The sequence below is a fragment of the Coenobita brevimanus genome, chromosome 61, assembly GCF_032717465.1.
Source record: "Coenobita brevimanus isolate Jiangsu-jjx chromosome 61, ASM3271746v2, whole genome shotgun sequence".
NCBI classification, from domain to species: domain Eukaryota; kingdom Metazoa; phylum Arthropoda; class Malacostraca; order Decapoda; family Coenobitidae; genus Coenobita; species Coenobita brevimanus.
This window is the reverse complement of record NC_137014.1, coordinates 40,936,174-40,961,309: the sequence shown is the minus strand read 5'-3', so window position 1 is coordinate 40,961,309 and position 25,136 is coordinate 40,936,174. Positions and strand designations below refer to the sequence as shown.

At 42.3% G+C, this 25,136-nt stretch overlaps 1 protein-coding gene across 1 annotated transcript; it reads right to left on the bottom strand.

Moving 5' to 3' along the window:
• Nucleotides 1-353: 353 nt before the first annotated feature.
• LOC145403775 (beta-1,3-galactosyltransferase 1-like) lies at nt 354-23,515 on the bottom strand. Its single transcript, XM_080275452.1, has 7 exons — nt 23,481-23,515; nt 10,436-10,784; nt 5,210-5,365; nt 3,797-4,013; nt 2,192-2,284; nt 1,157-1,341; nt 354-449 (listed from the first exon to the last, which is right to left on the bottom strand). Exons 1-7 carry the CDS (start codon nt 23,513-23,515, stop codon nt 354-356), a joined length of 1,131 nt encoding a protein of 376 aa, XP_080131578.1.
• Between the last annotated feature and the right edge of the window lie 1,621 nt (nt 23,516-25,136).

The window sequence follows — 25,136 nt, the reverse complement described above, 5'->3', positions numbered from 1 at the left end:
TGTCATAGCATACCTCTCTACCTACCTACCTAGATCTACCTCTCAGTACAAGCATCTCTCACACTCCACATTTTCTTCATAGGCTGCTTTCAACATTACAGAAGGCACAATAGATCACAGATATTTTTCAGTAACGAGTGAGAGCTAGTTATACTGTACATGTGTGAATTATTGTTTTTGTGTAAATGTTTCTATAAGTCACGAGTATTTCATCTGTGTGTGTGTTTGTTTGTGTTTGTGTGTGTGTGTGTGTGTGTGTGTGTGTGTGTGTGTGTGTGTGTGTGTGTATGAATTATATTCTTGCTTGTGTCTGAGACTAAATTTACGTGCTATTGCATGTGCGTGCGTTGATCTCAGAAGTCGAAGCAAGGACTGGTGATGCCATTGGGGTTGAGCTTATCCCATATATGATACATCCTCTCCGGCGTGATTCTGTGGCCTGTGAACACCTGCGGGAGGGAAGGACATAAGTTAATTACAGGTGTGCAGTCTAACCTAACCTTTTCTGATTACCATATATATTTTCTTATCACCTTCAGACCTCACCAAACGTTTTTTTATAACTATTTTTTTCTTATCATCTCAGCTGGCCTGTTTTGGCATATCGTATTTTGTCTTAGTCCTTTTATATCACATATCACTTTCACCTCATGTAACCTATTCTGAATAAATCTATTTAATTTTACCCTTTCATATCTCCAGTAGCCTCCAGTGACTTCGCCAACCCTTCCACAGCTTACATCACATTCCCTTCTACGACCTTACCTAACCTTCTATAACCCTACCTGATCTGGCCTGAACTCCCCTAACTCATTACTAGCTCACCTGATCTATCCTGATTTCACCTAACCTCCTACACTCCTACCTGGCCTCACCTAACCCCTTAAGAGCACACCTGATGTATCCTGACCTTTCCTAACCTTCTTTAATTCACATCACGTGGTTTCATCTCACCTAACCCCCCTTATTAGCACAGCTGATCTATCATGATATCACCTAACTTTCTACAGTCCCACCTGACTTGTATCAGCCTCGTCTAACCCCTCTACTACCCCACAGAACTTGTCTCAACCTCATCTAACTTTTCACGACCCCACATAACCTTCCATGACCTCACCAGCCTTCCATGAGCTCACCTAACCTCCCGTAACCTCACCTGGGCCAGATCACAGTCGTCAGCCACCATCTCCCCACAGGTGAAGCGGTTATCATGGATGGGTGGGTGCGCGCCGACCTTCCTTGCCAGGTGTGCGGTCACGTAGACGTCCTCAACAGGTATGATACGCGTCGTGAGAGAGGCCTGGTACAACTCGCTCACCAGATCGCCGGAGATCACGTACCCTGCAAGAGGTTAGTTAGGATTAGGGATGATTAGACTGACTCAGGAATAGACTCAGCTGATACAGAAATGTGGCGAGTGCTGAATATCACTTCTTGTTCACTTATCGGTATGACGATATTACCTGCGTTGATGTTAAATGGCGTGTGTGTGTGTGTGTGTGTGTGTGTGTGTGTGTGTGAGAGAGAGAGAGAGAGAGAGAGAGAGAGAGAGAGAGAGAGAGAGAGAGCAAGACGTTGTAGATAGTTTTTGGCATGTAGTAAATGTTAAAATATACACGTTTATACTCGTATTTCCATAAGATACTTGATTTTAGTGATAAATTTGAAAGAAGTCTTTGAATATAATTATCTAATGTGGTTATTTTGTTTTCTCTTTTCAGTTCTACGGTTTATTGTCTAAATCTTGAAATATGCCGTAACTTTTTTTTCGTAAATCTAATGCTGTAGATACAAGGACGAATCTTCTGAAGAGTCAGCTTGTAAAGACTGCCCCTGATTGCATACATGGATTTGCAGAAGTACAAAATAAAGTTCACTGATTGACTACTACTACTACTACTACTACTGCAGAAGGTCGTATTTGAAATGGTTTTGGAAATTTCGCAAGACTACTTCCTTAGCGATTAATTCTGCACATTACACCACCATATCCCCTTGTATGTTACTGATGCAAACTATATCGAAATTAAAACTATATAAACACAGCAAAAGAGAATAATAAGGTCTAATATGAAAAAAAAAAAAAAAAGCAGAGGAAGAGGAGCTACGAATCCTCCTATACCACCAATGGACAACATTTTCTTGATTCCTGATGTTAAGGGGGACAGTCTCTCTCTCTCTCTCTCCTTACCAGCTCCAGCGACGAAGGGTGGGTGTGCAGGGGGAAGGGGCATGTTGGGGTTGGCGTTAACGGGACGAAAAGCCTTCTTCTGTTTGATGCAACCTGAAAAATACACAAAAATTAAATACAGTAAAAGAAAGTAATGTAAATGCTGTCTATCCTCGTCGTCTTAATCTTATCATCATCATCATCATCATCACCATCACCATCACCATCATAATATCATCATCATCATCCTAACGCTATCATTACCTTCCACACCAGCAATTCTATATCTCTTGCCTATACCTCCACATCTGTATTAACCTGTTTACTTTTGTCTTTCCAGCCCGCTTCCCGCTGTTATAAACACGAAATTAGTGTAAATAAACCTATAACAAAAACACTTGTAAGAAAACTGTATAGTCTGTTTATCATCATTCCACCTCTATTTCCAGTATTATAAACACTACAGCAATATTAGGTGTTGTGTAAAAGGAACAGTTATAATGGATCAACTAAGTTAAAAATTAATTGTTCGTTTTTTTTTTCCTTGCCCACACTCTTCCTATTATGTAGGTGAAGACAATGAAGTGTCCTGTAAAATATGCACTCACATCAGAGCAATTGAATTATGACACAAATGTGCATCTGTATCTTATAATAATTTCCAATCCTCTTCCCTCAATTAAAAGTTCTAGGGTAATGTTCGGTATCGCATAAAAAAAGTCACAGCAGATCAACTGAATTATAAAATGATTGTGCAACGTCTTCTCTATCGTCATTCATATCTTACGCAGACAGTTATAATGATGGGTGTAGTGTCCTTGATGAATAATGTGAATAATTCTAATAGATCAGTTATCTTTCAAAGTATTTGTACACTTGTTATATCTTTATCCTAACTCTGAACACAGTAGATATTATTAACTGAGTGAGGAGGATCAAAAATCAAAAGGAAAACATTACAGAGGGAAATGTATTGATAAGAGTGTCCAACACAATTGGGCCATACGTATTTTCTCTCGTCATTCAGATCTTCGAAATTTTGTTTATAACAACAGCAGTATTTTGCATATATGCAATAATTTGCATTTCAATAAGATGTGCACTGAATGCAGAAGTAAAACATGTCCACCAGATCCTTGTCTTATCTTCTACCCTTCAGTAGTTCTGGACGTAGGTAATCGAAAATATAAATACAATTAAAGCCCTGTCGAAACTAAGATTTAGTTTTGATAGAAGGGCAAAGCGAAAAAAAACAAAAAAACATAATATTCCCATGCATGTCTCCTGTTCTTCCAAGGTGCAGAAACAAATCTTAGTTAAGATAAAAGTATACTGCAGGTTGAACTGTGAATCTCCGTTCGGATTTTTATTATTATAAGCTAGTTTATATTCTGTCAACTTTACAGTGGCCTAAAACTGCCATCTGTCCATTTTGAATTATTAGGTGTAACTAGAGCTTAACTCTAGAGTATGGTGCTAGTTATAAAAAAGCATTACGGAAAGGATGTGCAACCGTAGTATTATCTTATCCTGCCACTGAGCTACGGCAAATAAGCTGCAAACTTTCGAAATTCTCCACTACTTTAAGGTGGACGAGCGCTAGTGAATCTCAGGTGCGATGCTCACCTGTAATCCACCTGCTCCTCTTTGCCTCCGTCAGGTAGGTGGTGAGAGCGGGCAGGTTGAGGAACATATCGTCGTCCGTCTTCATGAAAAACTTAGCGGTGGGGCAGTGCCGTGCACCCCATTTCAGTCCCATCACGGACTTGAGCGTCAGGTTCAGGTAAGAGTCCACGAAGTCCTCCTGTAGAATGTCACCGTGAGCCCTAGACTCCTCCACCACCTGGGATGAAGGTGAGAAGAGGGGTTATTATTATTTTCATTATTATTATTATTATTATAATTTCTATTACTACTACTACTGCTACTACTACTACACATTTAACAGTACTTTGGTGTTTCCTGGTGGTGGGATGTGAAATAAGGCTGCCCGGTGCATTGATGATCACTGCGCCAAGAAATAAGTGAAACAGCCCTCCATCTCATCAGCAGTGGAAATTACAGCAGACATCATGCACTGAGGCGTATCTCTAATTAAGACCACAGCAGTACATTAGACTTTAATATATATATGTTCTGTACCACACCACATCATTAGAGGGGGAAAAATGCCCAGGGTGATGCTGATACTGATACCTTGATATTCTCTTTATAATATTCATCCAAGAAAATATTAACGTGTCACATCCTGAAGGTCGCTGGATCGGCATGAACTGACTAAACTGAAGGAGGCTGTCAGGGAGTTTGGAGGTGCCGTCAGGGGCATAAGTTTGCTTAATATCACATCATTTGAACTTTTCTCAATGTCCTCTGGTGGCCAACATTCTAAAGGTGGAAGAGGTTGGGTATTTTTTCTGCTCAGTGATTCCTTTCCCTGATACGATGACTGATAGTACGAATGTGTAAAATCGATGCAGTACATTTTTAAAGGGTTTATGATCATGACAATACGTGTTGTGGGTGTTGGTATTAAGGACCTGAGTTTAGAAATCCTTGTCATGGAGCTGAAGCACCTTTTTTTTTTTCTCATCGTTTATGGAGGCTTCTAACAATTCTTCTTTAATCGCCTATTTCTGCACCTGGCTTCTTAATATTCTGTTGTATTTTGTTTATGGAAATAATGCCAATACTAGAATTATTTATGCAACTTAAAGATTAAAGCAAGGTCTAGTAGCAAAATTTATGGCCAAGGATGAGATGCTACAAAGCTTCAAAACCCGTAGTGAATATGACCCACAGAGTTTGTAGGTGTGTCGTGGGGGTTGGTATTAAGTTCATGAATTTGGAGGTCGGTGTTGGCATGAATTTACCTAGGTTTGGATTTATCTTGACATTAATTACCGTAGTTTGGAGGTGTGTGTCATGGGGGTTGTCATTAATTACCAAAGTTTACTGTTGTTGGTATGCATGATTACCTGAGTCTGTTGGTGGAAGTTGGCATTAATTACCTGAATATGGAGGTGTGTTGGCATGAATTACCTGAGTCTGGAGGTGTGTGTCGTGTGGGTTTGCGAGAAGGAAGAGCAGCTTGGCCTGTGATGCTGCTAAGGGTGTGGCGCCCCCCCACGTGTCCCTGATGGCTCGGCGACGATGGAAGTTGGCCACGGCTGAGCTTACCATCACCACCATCCACACCTGTAAGGAAACAACACCTGAAACAGTCTACCACGATACCTGTAATTAGACTGTACCACCACACATGTTGATTAGATTGTCCCACCACACCTGTCAAGCAAAATTTTATCACCTGCAGAACCACCACACATGTAATGTCACACCTGTTTTTAATCCGTACCACTACACCTGTCAGACACCTGCAGTATCACCCCAATCTTAGATCAGATCAAGGATAGGTGGATTTTTCAATAGCATCTTGAGTTACTGTTTTCTATTTCCTATGTTATTCTACCTACGTAGTTTCTCTTAATTTTCACAGTGTACATTTTTCCCTCATTTATTCTTTAATACGTGAATAAAGTCTCAAACAATGTCTTAAATATCCTTTTCATAGAGTTGTTATCATTCTGTTAATCGTGATAATATAGGTGTGGGTGTTGCTGAGTTCTGGTTATCTAACATCAGATGATTTTCTTCAACTACGGGAAATTCCAGTGCACTTAGGTGTTGTATATAGGCTAACGTTTCAGACGATTTTATTCAGCTGTAGGAAAAATAAGCAGTCAACTGGTCAAACATAGATCGGTTTCCTTTCGCTTCTATGCACCAAAAAGAAAAAAAAAAGAAAAAAAGAAGAAAAAAAAAGATTCCTCCTTTCCTAGCTATGGACATAATTAGATAGTATGTTTAGATTAACATCAGATGTTCAGCTGTGAGAAAAAGTAGCATTCAGGGTGTTATCGTTCAGCAAGGGAGGACCGAGAGTGAAAGTGTGCACATATCGGTATCAACACTAAGACTGGTTTGGCGATCTATATTATGGTGAGCTTCTGACCCGGATTTAACACACGTATGTTCAGGGATACGGCTTCCACATAACGGCATTCTCGTTTAGACTCACTTATGCAGGCACACACACACACACACACACACACACACACACACACACACACACACACACACACACACACACAACCAGAACAATGTAATGATCCTCCCCATTCCAAACACGCCCAAGCAGCACCAAAGCACACTCACTAACCACACCACACATAATCACCATTTGTAACACTGAAACACCAACTCCAACCCTTCATCAGCGAGACGAGACAACACCACATCACAATTATCAAGCACAATATCTCACTTCTCAAACGCCAGTCCTACTTCAGCCTACCACATGTTACCCCCACACCACAACCTACCACAACACATAACACCACACTACGGCATATCGCAGTCTACCACAACACAAAGCACTACAGCACATCACAACCTACCACTACATGACATCACAGTTATCTAGCGCAATATATCGCTTCTCAAACGTCAGACCTATTTTAGTCTGTCAAATCTTAACAACCACTCCTCAACCTACCACAACACCACATCACAGCTTACCACAACATATCACCACACCACAGATATCTAGCACAATACCTCACTATTCAAACCACACCACACACTACACCACAGCCTACTACAACCTACCACACTTCACCACACCACACTACACTACACCACAACCTAGTACAACCCACAACGCTTCACCACACCACACCACACTACACCACAACTTGCCACAACCTACCACACTTCACCACACCACAACACAACCTATCACGCTTCACCACACCACACCCCAACCTACCACAACATACCATTACACCACAAGCTACAACACAACACTACAACACCATGCCACAACGTACTGTAACACCACACCATACCACTGCACACCACACCTCACCACAGTACATATCACACCAATGAACTCCACATCGCCACACCACACTACATCACGCCACAGTATCACATCATAACACTACACCACACGACACCACAACCTACCATAACCTCCCACCGCACAGCACGGTTTATCCAGCACAATACCTCACTGCTCCAACACCACACCTACCCAAGCCCCTCCATCGCAATAACAGGTCCCCGCTAAACACAGGAATGCACACAGGCTTCCATTGTTCCTGGTCGGGGCACAAAAGTTACAGAGCAGTCGGTGAGTTAACCCCATTGACGGCATGAATGAAATCGTCTGGCTTGAACCAAAATAATATACCTAAGTCAACCAAGGGGGGCAAAAGGTTAATAGAAATAGTTTATGTCAATCTGGGTGTAAAATATTTCTTTCAGTACTTCTTTTAGGGGAGAATATCGTCTCGTCTGAAGTTAGTAATATTGTCGAATCTACTGCTGCAATTAATGGGCTAAAAAATATAATTCTTTTAACTCCGACTCCCATTGTTTTTCTCCAGTTTATATCCTCTTCTTCCCTCCTTTCCTCTTCGTCTTCACCTTCCTCACTAGACTATAAATACACCCAAATATTTGTCTTTAATCATACCTACAGAAACGTTTCATCTGAACCGAATCTATTGTATCTTCACGATAAATACACTATCAGTATATGGGTAAAATTTATCAATATACTGTACAAAGATCCATGGTGTGTGTGTGTGTGTGTGTGTGTGTGTGTGTGTGTGTGTGTGTGTGTGTGTAAACCTTCTCGCCATAATTTTTCTCAGAACTATATCCCCCTCGTCTCAAAACAATACGCCACTCACTCCATTCTCTTCTCTTAACTCTCTCAGTGTCCCTGTAATTTTTGTAACTGGGTATTTTCCTCCAGGGCTGTGAGGGGTTAAGGTGTGTGAGGTTCGCTTGTGGCTCTTAACGCTCTCATTGTTTCGTGATTCGTAACGTGGAGTCAAAGGCTTTTCTTCTCATTAACTCTCCTTCTCTTACTGACTCCCTTCAACCTCTGTCTCTTCGCCGCACTGTTGCATCTTTATCTCTTTTCTATCGCTACTTTAATGGTCACTGCTCCTCTGAACTGTCTGCTTGCATTCCTCCACCTCTACGACGGGCGCGTAGCACCCGTCTGGCAGCAAATTCTCATCCCTTTTCTGTCCAACTCTCTAATGCAAGAGTTAACCGTTACTCCCAGTCTTTCATTTATGCAACAGGTCAACTCTGGAACTGTCTCCCTCTGTCTGTATTTCCTGCTGCCTATGATCTCCAGTCTTTCAAACGCAGTGTGTCCAGGCATCTCAAAATGATCGGATCTTGAATTTGGCTCTCTCTTGTATTTTGTTTTTCTCTTGGAGGGAACTGTTACTGCTGGCTCATGGCCTTTGGTTTCTTCTTCCTAGCATAAAAAAAAAATATATATAGAAAGTAGTAAGTATACGTAAGTTGTATTTTTCACTGTGATTCTTAACCTGAGACTTGGCTGTAAATATGTATGTACTTTATTTCTCTATTTTTTATTTGTAACTTTTTTTTTTTCGCAAAGTATGTCTTGCTTATACATAAATAAAGTATGTCTTACTACATTTAGGTTTTTATTTCATTCAGTACGATGACACTTTTTATTTTTGTGTTATTCTTCCCGCCTCCAGTTTATTACGTTTATTTATTGTCTGTCCCTACTACAAAAAACTGCGTTCAACAGAGATAAGGAAGACGGTACTTATACTCAGGCTCCCATGACTCACTCTGAACTGAATGAAACCGTCTGACGTTAGCTGCAATAGTATAATAAAGTAATTTGGTTCATGAGATTGTTAATTAAACCTATTTGTTTAGCGTTACCAGTTCGAAAATCTCTGGACAGAATATAGGCGTCTTGCAGTAGCGTAAATAAATAAAAATATGTAATCGTAATGAGGAGGTTCCGATGCCAATAATTATAAAGGCTTAAGCATAGAAAAGTTCCAGCTGTATTGAATCAGAATTAGAGTCAAAATTTCACCTACTGATCCACCTCGTCTGCTTCACACTTAGGTCATGTCCGCCACATTCCTCCTAAACTCATCATATCAAAAAGAATCATCTATGGGCAGGGAAACATACCAAGTGTCTCTCTCTCAGCTTCGGAATATTACCCAGTTGAGGGAAGTGATGGGCAGGAAAGCTGAAATAATAAGCTATCCTTTTTTTCCCGCCCGTACTTTGTCGTACCAATTCTCTTACTTCACACGTTTTCTCCAGTTAATCTATACCTACCGTCGTGTCGATTACCTGTGTTTTTATCGCCATTGTAAAAGCCATTTCTCTTTTATGACCTCCCTCCGTGTTCCTCTCCCATTAACCTTGTCACTGCGAGAGGTCCTGCTGGGGTTGTAAAGAAATTAACATGTAATTGGGTTTGGTAGATATGAAATAGAAATGTCGCCACTGTCGTGCAGGAGATAAAGGTTTCTTCTAACCCCGTCACTACGAGAGGTTTTCCCGAAGCCGAATAAAATCGTCTGGCGGTAGTAGCACTAAACGAAAAGTAATCGTATTCAGTTAGTAAAAACAGGGTAAGTAGGATCTAGTAACAGGATATATATATATATATATATATATATATATATATATATATATATAGGATAGCTTATATATATATATATATATATATATATATATATATATATATATATATATATATATATATATATATATATATATATATATTAGAAACAGCAAAATGCCTAGCGGAAAAGTTTCTCGCTTTCACTCACACATCACGGAATTTGTAACAAAAGTCTTCATAACCTCTCACCGTAAAATATATCACCACAAATTATCACTAAAACTTATCAGAGTAAGGTATCACACACACACACACACACACACACACACACACACATCAAAAATAAATAAATAAATAAATAGCAAATATCACTTCACGATTTCAACATAACTTAGCACCAAAGTTTATCACCAAAGCTCATCACTATAAATATTCACCCCAGGGTAACACCACAGTCCACCACTACATCCAATTACCAAAAAGTATATCATAACCACAACATAACCACAATTATCACAACTCTCACCACAGCTAACACCACGTTTTATCACTACAGTAATGTTTATCGCCTCAACCCATTTCACAGCTTTCAGTCACAACTCATCACCGTGAAGCATCACCACAACCTATCACCACATCACCACGGATCACAACCACAACTCTCACCCCAAATAACACCACGTAACCTATTATCACCAAAGTTTATCACCCCATCTCATTTCGCAGCTGTCAATCAAAACTCCTCACCATAAAACCTCACCACAACTTACCGGATCATCACCATTGCAGAGGTTAGGAACGCTGATCATAACATGGTAGTCGTGAGGGTTGGGCAGTAATTCCTTGGACCTCCCTCTCCTCTTCCTGACTCTCCCTTCCTCCCTCTGTCTCCACTCTTCCTCCTTGTGGCTTCCTCCTCCTCCCCCCTGCTCCCTGCCCTCCTCTGCCTCCCCCTCCCCCTGCTGTGGCCCCCTGGCGGACACGTAGAGGAGCAGGACGAGGCTAAGCAGGAGCAGGTAGGCAAGCAGGGTAGGGAGTCGGGGTCTGCGAGGCATTCTGAAGGGTGTCCGCCACTTGCTGTTACTGCTGCTGCTGATGTTGACGATGCTACCGCCACCCCTGTTCGGAGGGAGAAAATCAGGTGTTTATTATTATCATTATTATTATTATTATTATTATTATTAGTAGTAGTAGTAGTAGTAGTAGTAGCAGTAGTAGTAGTAGTAGTAGTAGAAGTGGTAGTAGTATTGGTAGTAGTAGTAGTAGTAGTATTGGTAGTAGTAGTAGTATTGGTAGTAGTAGTAGTAGTTTTGTTATCATTGTTATGAAAGCTATAGGACGGACGGACAGGTGTTAGCAGGTAATTTGGTAAGACTGGATAGATAGACTGATAAAACCGGAAAGACTTGAGCAAATACATAAAATTTAGTTTTTTTTTTTTTTTTTTTTTAATTTTAGGCAAATAGGAAAGCGTCAGCAAATGTTTTAAACGGCTTGGATGGATATGTAACTGAGAAGGTTTGCATGAATAGAGCGATATGTTTTTTTTTTTTTTTTGATAGAAAGAGAGAGTTGGATGGATAGATAGGTGTTAGTAGGTGTTATAGAAAAATTGGGTGGAGAGACTGGTATACTGGAAGGGCGGGGCTAACAGATACAGTAGATGTTAACAGGTGTTCAAAGGCAGCCTGGAGGGACAGAAAAGTCCCAATAAGAATTTTAAGTCATAAGTGTTAGCAGGTATTTCAGAATTTTTGGAAGGAGTGACAGGAGTGATATGGCTGGGAATAAAAAGGAAAAGGAAATGGAAAAGAGAAGAAGGAAAGAAAAGAAAAATCTCGCGAGACACCCTGTACACTGTTTGCCCAAATGAGGTGGTATTCCGGAGCCCAAATGAATATCAGACTGAATTTTTTGCCGTAAATGAAAAACGACGGTGTTGGTGAGGTATGGGTGGTGGGAGAATCAATATCTGTGTCGGTCTGTATGAGACGGGGAGGGAGGAAGGCAGTATGGGGGAAAGTAAAAAAGAGGAAGACTGACAGTACTTGGGAGAATCAATGTTTGTCGGTCTACATGAAAGGGTAGGACGGTGGGAAGCAATATGAAGGAAAATAAAAGGTAGTGGAGACTGACACTATCTTCTCCCGGTTAGCGGAAAGAATGACAGCGCTGGAGATGAACGGAAAGTGAGCGGAGAGAAGGGGAGATGCAAGTTGCACTGGACCATAAAACAACAGCCATTTTCCCCTCCCGTGGGTGAAAGAATGCGTTAGTTCTGTCATTAACGCCTTCAGCACGATTACCTTTCTCTTTTCTTCTTGCTATCTCCACACGATTTTATTCAACATAGGAAAGGCATCTCTCACAGAACGAGTTAATGAAGACAATATCTAAACCCCACCAGTCTGAAAATTTTTCCGTATTCGAATAAAGTCGTCTGAGGATGACAAAAATAGTTACAATCGTCATCTGATTGAAGGATTTAACACCTTCAGCTCAACTGATCTGCTTTCAGCTGAATTAACTGGATTAATGTCAGTCAGAATAAAAGTGAAAACGAGTCATATATATATATATATATATATATATATATATATATATATATATATATATATATATATATATATATATATATATATCACCTGGCTGCACCAAGAATAACAGAAAAAAGGCCCCATCGTTCTGAAGTGATTAATACTGTAAAAATTTCTGTTATGATATAGAACCAGTAAAAAGAACTCAAACAGCCACAAAAGGTAAAGTCAGGAAAATCGGGCTTCTTATTTTACTGACCAAAGCAGAGCTCCTTTAGTATGGCAACTTCATCTATTTTTTCTATTTTATTCAGCTCTGGGAGCGTCTGGCAATGAAAGAGGTAGGGACTATAAAAAAAATATAGGAGTTTATATATATTATTTTTTCTACCCCTTGACTATTTTACTTAGTTCGAAAAGATAATGACGGTCAAATAGTTAATGATAAAAGTGCTATCTTTCATTTTTACGAATACCAGATGTTTTTATTCTGCGTTGAGATTAAAGTTATAAAACCTTTCGTTCAAGTTCGTAAATCAACGCGCAACAGGTTATGCACACAGGTGACTGTCGGTTTGACGCACCTGGGTCTGGATGGCTAATTTGCATACCTGGAGAATGGTAATTAGTAACATACCTGTAGTTTAGTATGGGGAGAGAGAGAGAGAGAGATTAGTAACATACCTGTAGTTTAGTATGGGGAGAGAGAGAGAGAGAGAGAGAAAGAGAGAGAGAGAGAGAATGTAGGAAAAACAAAGAGAAAGGAGGACACGGATGAGAGGGCAAGTGTGTATGTGTTCCAGGGGGGAGGGGGAGGGGGAGGAATTTAAGGGGGTGCGAGGACGGGGTCATATTTGGGGTCACTGGTGGAGTCGCACTGGGTCTCGGGGGGGAGGGAGTGGGGTTACCGGCTAATTACCTGACACCACGTCACCTGCGTCCTGTCTGCCCTTTCCTGACTTTTCAGCCCTTTCTCTTCTTCTACCCTTTCCAGCCCTCTTCTGCCCTTTCCAACCCTCTCCTGCACTTTCCGCCCTCTCTTGTCCTTTGCAGCCCTCTCCTGCCCTTTCCAACCCTCCTGACCTCTCCATCCCTCTCCTGCCTTTTCCATCCCTCTTCTGCCCTTTCCAGCCCTCTCCTGCCCTTTGCAGTCCCCTCATGCCCTATCCAACCATCTCCTGACCTCCGCTGCCCTTTCAAGCCCTCTCCTGCCCTTTCCAGTCCTCCCCTGCCTTTTTCAGCCATATCCTGCTGTTTCTAACCCTCTCCCGACCTTTCCAGTCTTTCCCTACCCATTCCAGCCCTCTCCTGTCCTTTTCAACCCTTCTCATCCTTCTCCAACCTTCAGCCTTCTCTCCTGTTCCTCTGCATTCTCAGTCCCTCTCCACCCCTCTCCTAAGTTCATTTGCCTTCTTCTGTTCGGGTCCTTATTCAGTTCTTTTCGTGTCTTCCCAGCATTTCTATTTTTTGATTTAGCTCTTTTGCGTCTCTCTTTTCCATCCTTTCCAGTGCCATTCAGTGACTCTCAATTAAATGTGTTCTCTCTCTCTCTCTCTCTCTCTCTCTCTCTCTCTCTCTCTCTCTCTCTCATTCAATTTACTGAGCTCTTTGCCATCTCTCTTGCAACTTGTGGTGTTTGCAGTCCTGTCACCCATGTCTGGTGCTAAGCAACCCCCTTTCTCTTTACTTTCGTTTTCTCTTATTCTCCTCATCTCTCTCTATACAATTTTTTTTTTCTGTTTGATTCTATGGTATCTCTCATTAATAACTTCTTTAATTCATAGTTTTCCTTTTATCTCGACTTTCTCTAGCACTCTCCATCATTTTCTATTTCTTCCTGTCCTTTTAACTTCTCACAGAATAACAGAATCACTTCAATTTTTCCTTCCAGCTTAAAAGATAGTAACTTCTAATCCTTCCCTCCTAAATTACTGCAGAGTGTCCTGTGAAAATACACCATACATCAAAATGCTATTCCCGTATTAGGCAATAAATGTGCTATCAATCTGGGTCAACTTCATAGCCGCTAAGAAACCACAATTACTGATGACCTTAACGGAGAAAAATGGCATCTCAGTAATAATCTTAAGGTCATCAATAACTGTAGCTTGCTAGTGGATGAGAACTGGACCTACATTGATCTACCATTTATTTATTACTCAAAATTACCCCACTTCCTTCTAGTTGGCAAGCTTTTCACAGGACATCCTATTCAACCCTCTCCTTTTATATATGCAGTCATTCCAAGTTTCTTCCTCTCCTATATTTTCGTTTAGATTCTTTATTTAACATTCAGTACAAGCCCCAGCACTCCACATTGTCGCTGAAGGCCATGCAAAAGTGGGTAAATATTAGTAAAGGGATACGTGGACTCACACATGGTGCCAAAATTATCGTACTGGTGTCTGCTACCAACACAGTAAGACTACATGTCACTACAGTAAATTAAAAAGAATAAGAAAAAAAACTGAGTAAAATTTAAAAAGTGCAAAAAATCTGTAGTACATAATTATATCTGTTCAAGGTCCTCTCTCTCTCTCTCTCTCTCTCTCTCTCTCTCTCTCTCTCTCCTAAGTTTTCTCGTCTTAAGTCGATTCCTCGTTTTCTCTATGTACTCTGAGAAACTCTAGTATTTTCATGCCTGCCACTTTCATTTTTCCCTATTATACTCATGTAATAATTCCGTTTGCTGTTTTGCCAGCTGTCCGAAGAAACATCTAGTCTGTCTACCTATCTGTCTGTCTGTATGTCCATTTTTCTAACTTATTTATTTGTTTCTGCCTGTGTGCTCATCTGTCTTTGTCTTTTTGCCTGTCTTCGTCTGTTTGGCTTTCTATCTATCTCGTGTCCATATTGTCTGGCTGTCTATCAGTGTGTCTGCCGATCTGTCAGTCTATCTATCTATCTATTTATCTATCTGTCTGTCTGTTTATGTCTGTTTATCTATCCATCTATCTGTCAGTCTATCTACGAGTATTTTTCTATTTCTCTATCCCCAGATTATTGTAGCTTGTATATAATGGTAAGTAAAAAACAAAAAAATAAATCACTTTGCTATTATCTTCTATCCCTCTCCTCAGGGCTCTTCTACGTAGGCAACCATCTTTTATCACAGCTAATAAACCATCATCATCATCATCATCATCATCATCGTCATCATCATCATCATCGTCATCATCATCATCATCGTCATCATCATCATCATCGTCATCATCATCATCATCATCATCATCGTCATCATCATCATCATCGTCATCATCATCATCATCATCATCATCATCATCATCATCATCATCGTCATCATCATCATCATCATCGTCATCATCATCATCATCATCATCATCATCATCATCATCATCATCATCGTCGTCATCATCATCATCATCCCAACTCTTATTTCACAGACTATCCACATTTTAGAATAGATTAGAATTCAGGTTTCGTCTTTATCTATAATTTTCTATCTCGGTTTACAGTTGAATTACTTTCCCTCTTCATCCACACGCAGACACACACACACACACACACACACACACACACACACACACACACACACACACACACACACACACAAACAACACACTTTCTCACACTGCCTGGGTAACTTCACCTTTCAATACCCACTTCCTGCCCTTTCACCTACCCTCGCCCACCTATATGCCCACACCAGTACTCTCTCTCTCTCTCTCTCTCTCTCTCTCTCTCTCATTTATCAACAGAAAGAAGTGAAAGTTAAATAGTAAGAACAGGGGCATGGTGGTGGGAGGAATGAGGGAGGAGAAGGGGGAATAGGAGGAGGGGCGGTCAGGGAGAGATGGGGGAGAAAGCAGTAAGGTGGGAAGAAGGGAGGAAGGAATGGAGGAAGGGCGAAATAAGGGAGGAGAGAGAGAGAGAGAGAGAGAGAGAGAGAGAGGGAATGGAGGAAGGGCGAAGTAAGGGAGGAGAGAGAGAGAGAGAGAGAGAGAGAGAGAGAGAGAGAGAGAGAGAGAGAGAGAGATGGAGAGGAGTTGTGGAATGGGGAGGGGGAAGTGGAAAGCGGGAACGAAGGAAAGAGAGAAAGATGGAAGATGGGTGTAAGTCGGGAAGGGAGAAGTGAGGAAGGAGAGGAACAAAGGGATGAAGGAAAGGAGTGAGGAAGAGGGAGGGATGAGAAGGGCGGAGAAAAAGTCAAGGACAGGAGAGAGAAAGTAGATGAGACTGAGTGAGATGAGGAGATGAGAAGAATGACGAGGGGAGTAGTTAAGATGGAAAAGGGGAAGAGGGCTGGAGAGAAGGAAAGTGAAAGGATACAGGGAAGAAATAAAAAGAAAGGGAAACAAGAGCAAGGGAAGAAAGAGTGGAGAAAAGAAAAGGAAGACAGAGGGAAGGAATAAGGAGAATGGGAGGGAGGAATGAAGAGAAGGAAGGGGGAAAGAGGAAGGGAAGGAGCAAGGAGAATAGGAACATTTAATGATCAAAGAATTAGTTCTGGGATAACATGGTAGAGTGGAAGGGGTAGTGGAGGAGTGGAGAGAAGGAAGGGGGAGTGGGAAAGTAAGGACAGGGAGGGAGTGGGTAAAGGGCAGGGGAAAGGGAAGAGGGAGTGCACAGGGAGTAAGAGAGTGGAGGGGCGGGAAGTTGGGTAAGGTAGGAAGCAGTGAGTTAGAGAGGGGTGGAGCGATTTGGGATGGGGGGATGCAGGACTGAAGGAGAGAGAGAGAGAGAGAGAGAGAGAGAGAGAGAGAGAGAGAGAGAGAGAGAGAGAGAGAGAGAGAGAGAGAGAGAGAGAGAGAGAGAGAGAAACCCCTGCAAAAAAGGAACAACGAAGAATGAAGAAAAATAAGAAAGAATAAATAAAGTAAGTGGTCTAAAACAAAAAGTAAATTGCATGAAGGTGTCGAGTGTCTAGGCCGTCACTCCCTCTTACCTCCCACCTTGCCACGCTTGTCTGCTTGTACGTGTTTGTGTCGCTTGTGCCTGCTTGTGTGTTGCAGTTTGCGTGCCGCTAAAGTCTGTTTGTTGTTATTGTCTAGATATTTGTGTTTTTGTCTTCATATTTGCATGTTTTGTGCTCGTGTCTTCTCACTTGCGCTTCTTTGTGCTTGCTTATTTAAGTTTCAGTGCTGTGTTGAAGCTGGTCTGTGTATGAGTCTGTCTGTTGTTTTTTGTCTGTTCCTGTTGTGTCTGTGTATTTATTTTTGTCTTTCTTTTTGTACTTGTGACGGTATCTATGCTTGTGTCTGTTTACTGTGCTTGTGACTTTAACTTTGCTTGTTACTGTTATTTGATTTTGTTACTATATTTGTGTCTAATTGTTCTTGTTTATGTTTATGACTGTCTGCTTGTGTCTGTGTCTAATATTATGACGTCTCGATGCAACTTGACTGACAAAGAGTGAAAGTACCATTAACAAAAATCAAAATCCAAAAACAGCTCCCAGTAACTTTAAAGCAAAGATCAAACACGGTCACACAATCTCCAGCCCACCTCTCTGTCCACTGCATCACTATTTTTTTGTGGCTAAAGTTGCTCTGTTGGTTTGATTATATTGTCTGCGCCGTGTTTGTTTTTGGCTGGGGTTTGCTTGTGTTGGAGAGTGTTTGCGTTTGATAGATGGATAGATAGACAGATTGATAGATAGATGTGACTGTCGCTGCGTTGTGTCCTCATCACTAACTCAAAGGCATAATCTTGACACCAAACTGCTTAAGTCCCGCCCTCCTGTCTGCACCACCTTTCACTCGATTAACATGAGCTCACTCTTTACTTCCCACTTATTTGTTTTTGCCTTTGAGTATTCTAGGTGTGTGTGTGTGTGTGTGTGTGTGTGTGTGTGTGTGTGTGTGTGTGTGTGTGTGTGTGTGTGTGTGTGTGTCCGGAGTGCCCTTTTCCTCGTTTTTATTCATCCTGTTCCTCTGTATTCTCCTCTTTCCTTACATATTCCCTCTTTTCATCCCTCGTTCCCTCATTTCTTGATACTTGCTGTTTTTTTACATTCTTTCATCCCTTCTCTCCTCCCTCCCTTGTCCCCCAGTTCTTCTTTGCCTTGTTCTGTCTTCCTCCATCCCCCCCCCCTCTCTCTCTCTCTCTCTCTCTCTCTCTCTCTCTCGTCAAATAGATAAAACATAAGCATGCCGCTGATAAATGAAGAGGGCTGACGGATAGAGGTATAATTGCATATGTTAATAATACTAGAGAGAGAGAGAGAGAGAGAGAGAGAGAGAGAGGTATGCAAACAGGATACGAGGTGGGGGAAGGTCAGGTGATGGGGATCGAGGCAGGAAGGGAGATAGGCAAGTGGGCAGCTAGGCAGGCAGGCAGGTAGGCATGTGGGTAGGCAGGCAGGTAGGCAGGCAGGTAAGTAGGTAGGTAGATAGGGGGGACTGGTAGATAGGCAAGAAACAAGGAGAGGGGTAGGCAAGCAGACTGAGTGTGGGAGGTAGGCGGGCTGGCTGATGGGATGATAAGGTGATATGGAGGCAGAGAATGAGGCAGAGAGGTAAGCAGGCCGACACATAGGCAGGGAGGAAGGTAGGAAGTGTGTGGCAGAAGGGTGGGCAGGAAGAGAAGAAAGTGGAGAGAGAGAGAGAGAGAGAGAGAGAGAGAGAGAGAGAGAGAGAGAGAGAGAGAGAGAGAGAGAGAGAGAGAGAGAGAGAGAGAGGCAGGGAATGAGGTAAGCAGGCAGGCAGATTGAGAGTGAGGTAAGCAGACAGGTAGGCAGGTAGGTAGGCTGGTAGTGAGGCAGGTAAGTAGGAAGATAAGCAGGCAGAGGTGAGGTGGATTACACGGGGTAAGGAAGTAGGAGGAAGGAAGGAGGTAGGCAGATAGATAAACACTGATAGATAAACATAGATAGGTAGATAGATAGATAGATAGATAGATAGATGGACAGGTAGAGAGAGAGAGAGAGAGAGAGAGAGAGAGAGAGAGAGAGAGAGAGAGAGAGAAATGGAGGAAGTGAATTATGTAAGAACCACTTGTCGTCCCGTAGATTATCAAGTTAGTATAGGATAAAGAACATCATAGACCATCACAGTCCTCTCTCTCTTTCTCTCTTGATCTATTTATTTTTTTACCTATCTATCTGTCTATCTTTGTATCTACCTATCTATCCACCCATTCATCCATCCATCCATCTATCCATCTACCTACCTATCTGTCTGTGTCTATCTATCTATCTATTTATCTATCCATCCATCCGTCTATCTATCTGCCTAAATATCTATCAGTGTATCTATCTATCTGTCCATCCATCCATCTATCTAAATATCTGTCTATCTATCTCTGTCTATCTATCTGACCATCTATCTATCTATCATAAGTTTACTTATATAAATGTCTTTTTACTAATATTCTTCTGTTTTCCTTTTCCACGTTTCCTATTGCTCCTACTTTACCTACCTACCCACCTACCTCCCTACCTACCCACCTATCACCTATCTATCTATCTTTCTATCTATTTGGATCTCTCTATTGATCTATTTATCTATCTATCTCAGCCTATTCACCTTCCCGTTGTCTATCACTCTGCCGACATCCTATAATTTACCTCCATCGAGAATACCTCAGTTTGTCTGTCACGCTGCCCCCCCCCTTCTCTCTCTCTCTCTCTCTCTCTCTCTCTCTCTCTCTCTCTCCACCCCCTTGCCTTCCTCCCTGCTTGCTTCTTCTTGTACTTTATCCGTATCTTTTTGCTTTTCTTCTGTCTATCTGCCTTAGATTTCCTGACTTCCTCTCCTTTCTACCTCCCCTTGCCTCCCTGCCTACCTACCTTCCTCCTGCCTACCCTACTGCCTACAAACTTCCTTGATTACCTCCCTTCCCGCCTACCTGCCCGCTAACCTACCTCTATTCTTGCTTACCCTCTACCTACCTACCTACCTTCCTAAATACCTTCCTTCCTATCTACCTACCTACCGACGCACCTCCCAGCCTACCAACCTCTCTGCCTACCTGTCTATCTGCCCATCTACCTACCTTCCTAAATACCTTCCTACCTACCTACCTACCCACCTACCTACGCACCTCCCAACTTAGCTACATCTCTGTCTACCTACCTGCATGCCTGCCTACCTTCGTGTCTGCTGTTTGAGAAAGTGAAAATAAGATAGAGATATTAAGGTCACGTGAGTTAGCTGTGGTATGTTGCTGAGTAGGTGGCTGGGGTGACGGAGGGAGTGAGGCAGGGAAGGAGGGAGAGACGGAGAGAATGAGGGAGGGAAGGAGGGTGATGAGGGAAGAGCGAAGGAGGGAGAGTGAGAAGGAGGAAAGGAGGGAAGGAGGGAGGGAGGAGAAGAATGGGAAAAAGTGAGGGAGTGTGTGAGAGAAAAGTAGAAAGGAAGGGAAGGAGAAAAGAGAAATGGAAGAGGAGAGGCGAAGACAAGGAGAGGAGAGAGAGAGAGAGAGAGAGAGAGAGAGAGAGAGAGAGAGAGAGAGAGAGAGAGAATAAAAGGAATGAAAAGAGTAGGTTAAGGGAAAAATGTCAAAGATTAAAAATACTAGTAGAATAAAGAAAAATAAAGAAAAAGTAGACCCGAGGACTGGTAAAGGAGACAATAATGATAATACGGAAGGGGAAAATAAAACATACAGATAGGGTGGTGAGAAAAGAAGGGGGGGAAAAAGAGGTGATGAAGAAGTAGAAGAAGAAGAAGAGGATGATGATGATGATGAAGATGGGTAAGAGTGGAAACTAAACGTGGTGTGACACAGAGAGGGTGAGGATAAGAGAAGAAACAGCCCCCTCACATACTGATAAGGGCATAGGAGGGCACTGAACAGAGAGAGAGAGAGAGAGAGAGAGAGACAGACAGACAGACAGACAGACAGAGAGGAATAATGGAGGGCGTGGCAGGCGTATTACTTCCCATAAATCTGTTACTTCATCGCCTCCTCCCTCCCTCCCTCTCTCTCTCTCTCTCTCTCTAACACTCACTTTCACACACACACACACACACACACACACACACACACACACACACACACACACACACACACACACACACACACACACACACACACACACATAACCACCTCCTTTTTCTCACGCAACTCCATTTCCCATCTCAAATTACCCCACTGGCTCACAGTAATTATCGACCCACCATTCACTCACTCCCTCTCCACCCCTCCATCCACTCTCATCCACTCACCCCCACTCCACCTCTCCATCTACACTCACCCATTCCACACCTCTCCTCTCCATACTCATCGCTCCCTTCTCTCTCTTCCACAACCCACTTAACCTTCTCTTCCACCTACCTTCTTTATTTACTCTACCAACTCTTCCACCACACCAATCCTTTCCACATCGTCCAACCTCCATCATAACCTACTTGACCTGCTCCTCCACCATTCATTCTCTCGCCCACCCACTATACCCACCTCTCCACCACATCCACCTCTCCCTCTGTCCACCACATTCCACTACAGACGACTCTTCAGAGATCCACGCTACACACTCCACACACTCTTTCAGCCCTACTCCACTCCCCCTTCTCTTTTTCACTCAACACATACGTACTTCAGCTCCACTCACCCACTTGACTTAAACCTCGTACACACACACACACACACACACACACACACACACACACACACACACACACACACACACACACACACACACACACACAAAGCATACACACACACTTTCCTCCTCACAATTTCACACCCTATCTAACCCTTATCTCACATCCCACTTCCCACGACACTACATGTACTGTACCATCTCAACATCACACACCCTGTTATCCCACACCATTCTCCTCATCCTACATCCTTCTTATACCCTTACACCTCATTTCAACCTAACCCCACTCACAACCCCTTCTCCACACCCTCTCCCAACCTTACCCAACATATCCTATCTCAGACCAAACCTACACTGTCTCTGAATCTCATCCCACATAGCCCATCTCCCAGCCCCAAACCCATTCTCTCCATGCCCTTTCTAATCCAACCCCAACACCCTAATCCTTCACCCCACACCCCAACCAAAGGGAGCTAATTAATGCCAACCCACGCCCTCACCTTTCACCCCAGACCCACAGTAACAAAAAGGAGAAATAAAAAGGAAAAGCCCTCCACACACACACACACACAAAAACAAAACAAATTAACAAGCACGACCTTTTCCTGTGCACGAGACGTCTGAAGGAGCCTTGGTTCTGCCTGACTTCCCTTTCATTTAGCACGACCAGTTTTTTCTTTTTTGTTTTCTTTTTTGACTGGCAGCGATGATATGAGGGAGGGAGAGATGGTAGTGAGGGATGAAAGGAAGAAAGAAGGAGGAAGAGGGGGTATAGTAGGAGGAGGGAGGAAGGACAAAGGTAGTGGAGAAGGGGGATGGAAGGTAACATTAGGAGGAGAGTTGGTAGAGATGAAGAGGCTAGGAGAGAGAGAGGGGAAGAAAGAGGAAAGGAAGATAAAGTTAAAAATGAAGCAGAACAGAATAGCAGAGAGAGAGAGAGAGAGAGAGAGAGAGAGAGAGAGAGAGAGAGAGAGAGAGAGAGAGAGAGAGAGAGAGAGAGAGAGAGACAGACAGACAGACAGACAGACAGTCAGCACGACAATGCTGTAGGGATCAGAGAATAGTAATGAAAACTTGACTGAAGTTCTCTCTCTCTCTCTCTCTCTCTCTCTCTCTCTCTCTCTCTCTCTCTCACAGGACTACTACTTAAAAGCGGTAATGAAAGTCTTCCCCAAACCAGTTCATTATCAAGATCGACTTAATCTCGTATCATTAGCAGAGAACTGTACCCTACACCACCTCTAGACGATTGTATTCTTGCATTTCAGACGATTTTTTCTTGCTTCCCCTCAGACGGTTTTAATTATGAAAGGGGTTGTAAAACCAGACACCCATTCATTTAGTTATTATTTCAGTCGGCCAGTCACCCAGAAATTCATTCATCCATTCAATCATTTACTTAGTCAGTAAGTCATTCAGTCAATTAGTTAGTCAGTTAGACAGTCAGTAGTCAGTCAGTCAGTCCTACGGTCATATACTTAAAAACTTTGGCGTTGCACATTTGTGCAGTCAGCACAATCCACAAGTGGATTCCACAATTTCATCGTATGTTTAGTCACAAATATGGCATGGGAAATATTAGTAAGCGTGACGGTGTAAGACGAGTTGTTTTATGCTACCGTATTTCATTATATTTCTTGCATCTGAGAACGTTTCTGAAGAACTTTCATTTGCTTCACATTATTCCTAGTACTGTAATTTTGGCATTCAAATATCGCACAAATGTGACATCCCACAAACGTGAATCCACAATTTGTTTAGGCATACCAGTCAGCGTCGAGTGTGATGCCTGGAGTCTGCATGTTTACCTTTAACCACACAACCAATAGGCTTAATCGGTCTCGGTGAGGGAGAGGCCCACAATAACTCCATCACTACGAGAGGTCTGCCCTAAACTATATGCAATCATCAGTTGGCAGCAAGATTACAAAAAGACGTCATCGTACTGCAGGGGTTCGACTCTTTAATACGGCTACATTATATTGCATTTAATTCTTGCTGCCTCCAGACGATTTTCCTTAACTTACTGAAAGCTCTTTCCCACTGAAAGGGGGGTTAATGAAGGGTGCATATAACTCTTCCTGTTCGATATTAACCTCCTAAGCTTAATAAATCGCCTAGAATTAGCATGGATAAACTAGATAATATGTCATCGTAGTTAAAAGGTTAATGGATATAATTACTAAGAATCGTTTGTTATGATAATTGTATAGTGTTAAATTGATTTGGCGTAAAAAAAAGTAATTGTAGGAGGGAGTAATTAGAGATAATAGCAGCCACCTTGGTCAATGTCAGAGAGAGAGAGAGAGAGAGAGAGAGAGGGGTGAAGTGATGGAGTAAGAGTAAGGCAGGTGAGAATGAGGGAGTAAAAGAAGATACGAAAGGATCTAGGAGAGAGAGAGAGAGAGAGAGAGAGAGAGAGAGAGAGAGAGAGAGAGAGAGAGAGAAGAGAATTGGACGGGAGGGGAGGGGAGGGGAGAGGAGGGAAGAGGATGAGGGAGGGGCACTGGCCTGCTGAAGGTGAAAGTGGTGACTGTGCATAAAAACAGTTGTAGTGGTAGTTGCGGTGGCTGTGATAGTAGTGGTGGTGGTAGTTGTGGTGGGTGTGACAGTAGTGATGGTGCCTGTGGTGGTAGTTGTGGTGGTTGTGATAGCAGGGGTGGTAGTTGTGGTGGATGTGACAGTAGTGGTGGTGCTCGTGGTGGTAGTTGTGGTGGTTATTATGCCAATGGCTGTGGTTGAGGTCGTAGTTGTAGTGGTGTGGTAGTTGTAGTAGCCGTGGTGGATATGGTAATTGTGGTAGTTGTGGTGGGTTTGATAGTAATGATGGTTGTGGTAGTTGTGGGGGTTATGGTAATTCTGGTGGTAGTACTTTGGGTAATGGTGATGGTGTTAATTATGGAAATGGTGGTAGTTATGGTAGTTGTGTTGTGTGGTTTGTGGTACTGTTGGTAATTATGGTAACAGTGTTGGTGATAGTTGTGGTACCTTTGTTAGTTTAAGCAGTTGTGGTCGTGGTGTTTATGGTTCTAGTGGTTATGGTAATTGTAGTGACTGGTAATTTTGTAAGTAGAGTAATTGTGGAAGTGGTTATTGTGATTGCTGCGGTATGATGGTGATAGTGGTGGTGATAACTGTGGTGTGATAACTGTGGTGGTGATAACTGTGGTGGCGATAACTGTGGTGGCGATAACTGTGGTGATGATAAACGTGGTGGTGATAATTGTGGTGGCTATAACTGTGGTGGATAATTGTGGTGGTGATAATTGTGGTGATGATAATTGTTGTGGTGATAATTGTGGTGGTTTTAGTGGGTATGATAATCTTGGTGTTGGTTTTTATTATGCAGTTTTCGGGATGAACAAGTGTAAGTAACAGTATTTAATAATGGTCGTAAAACTTATAATAAACAATAGCAAATTT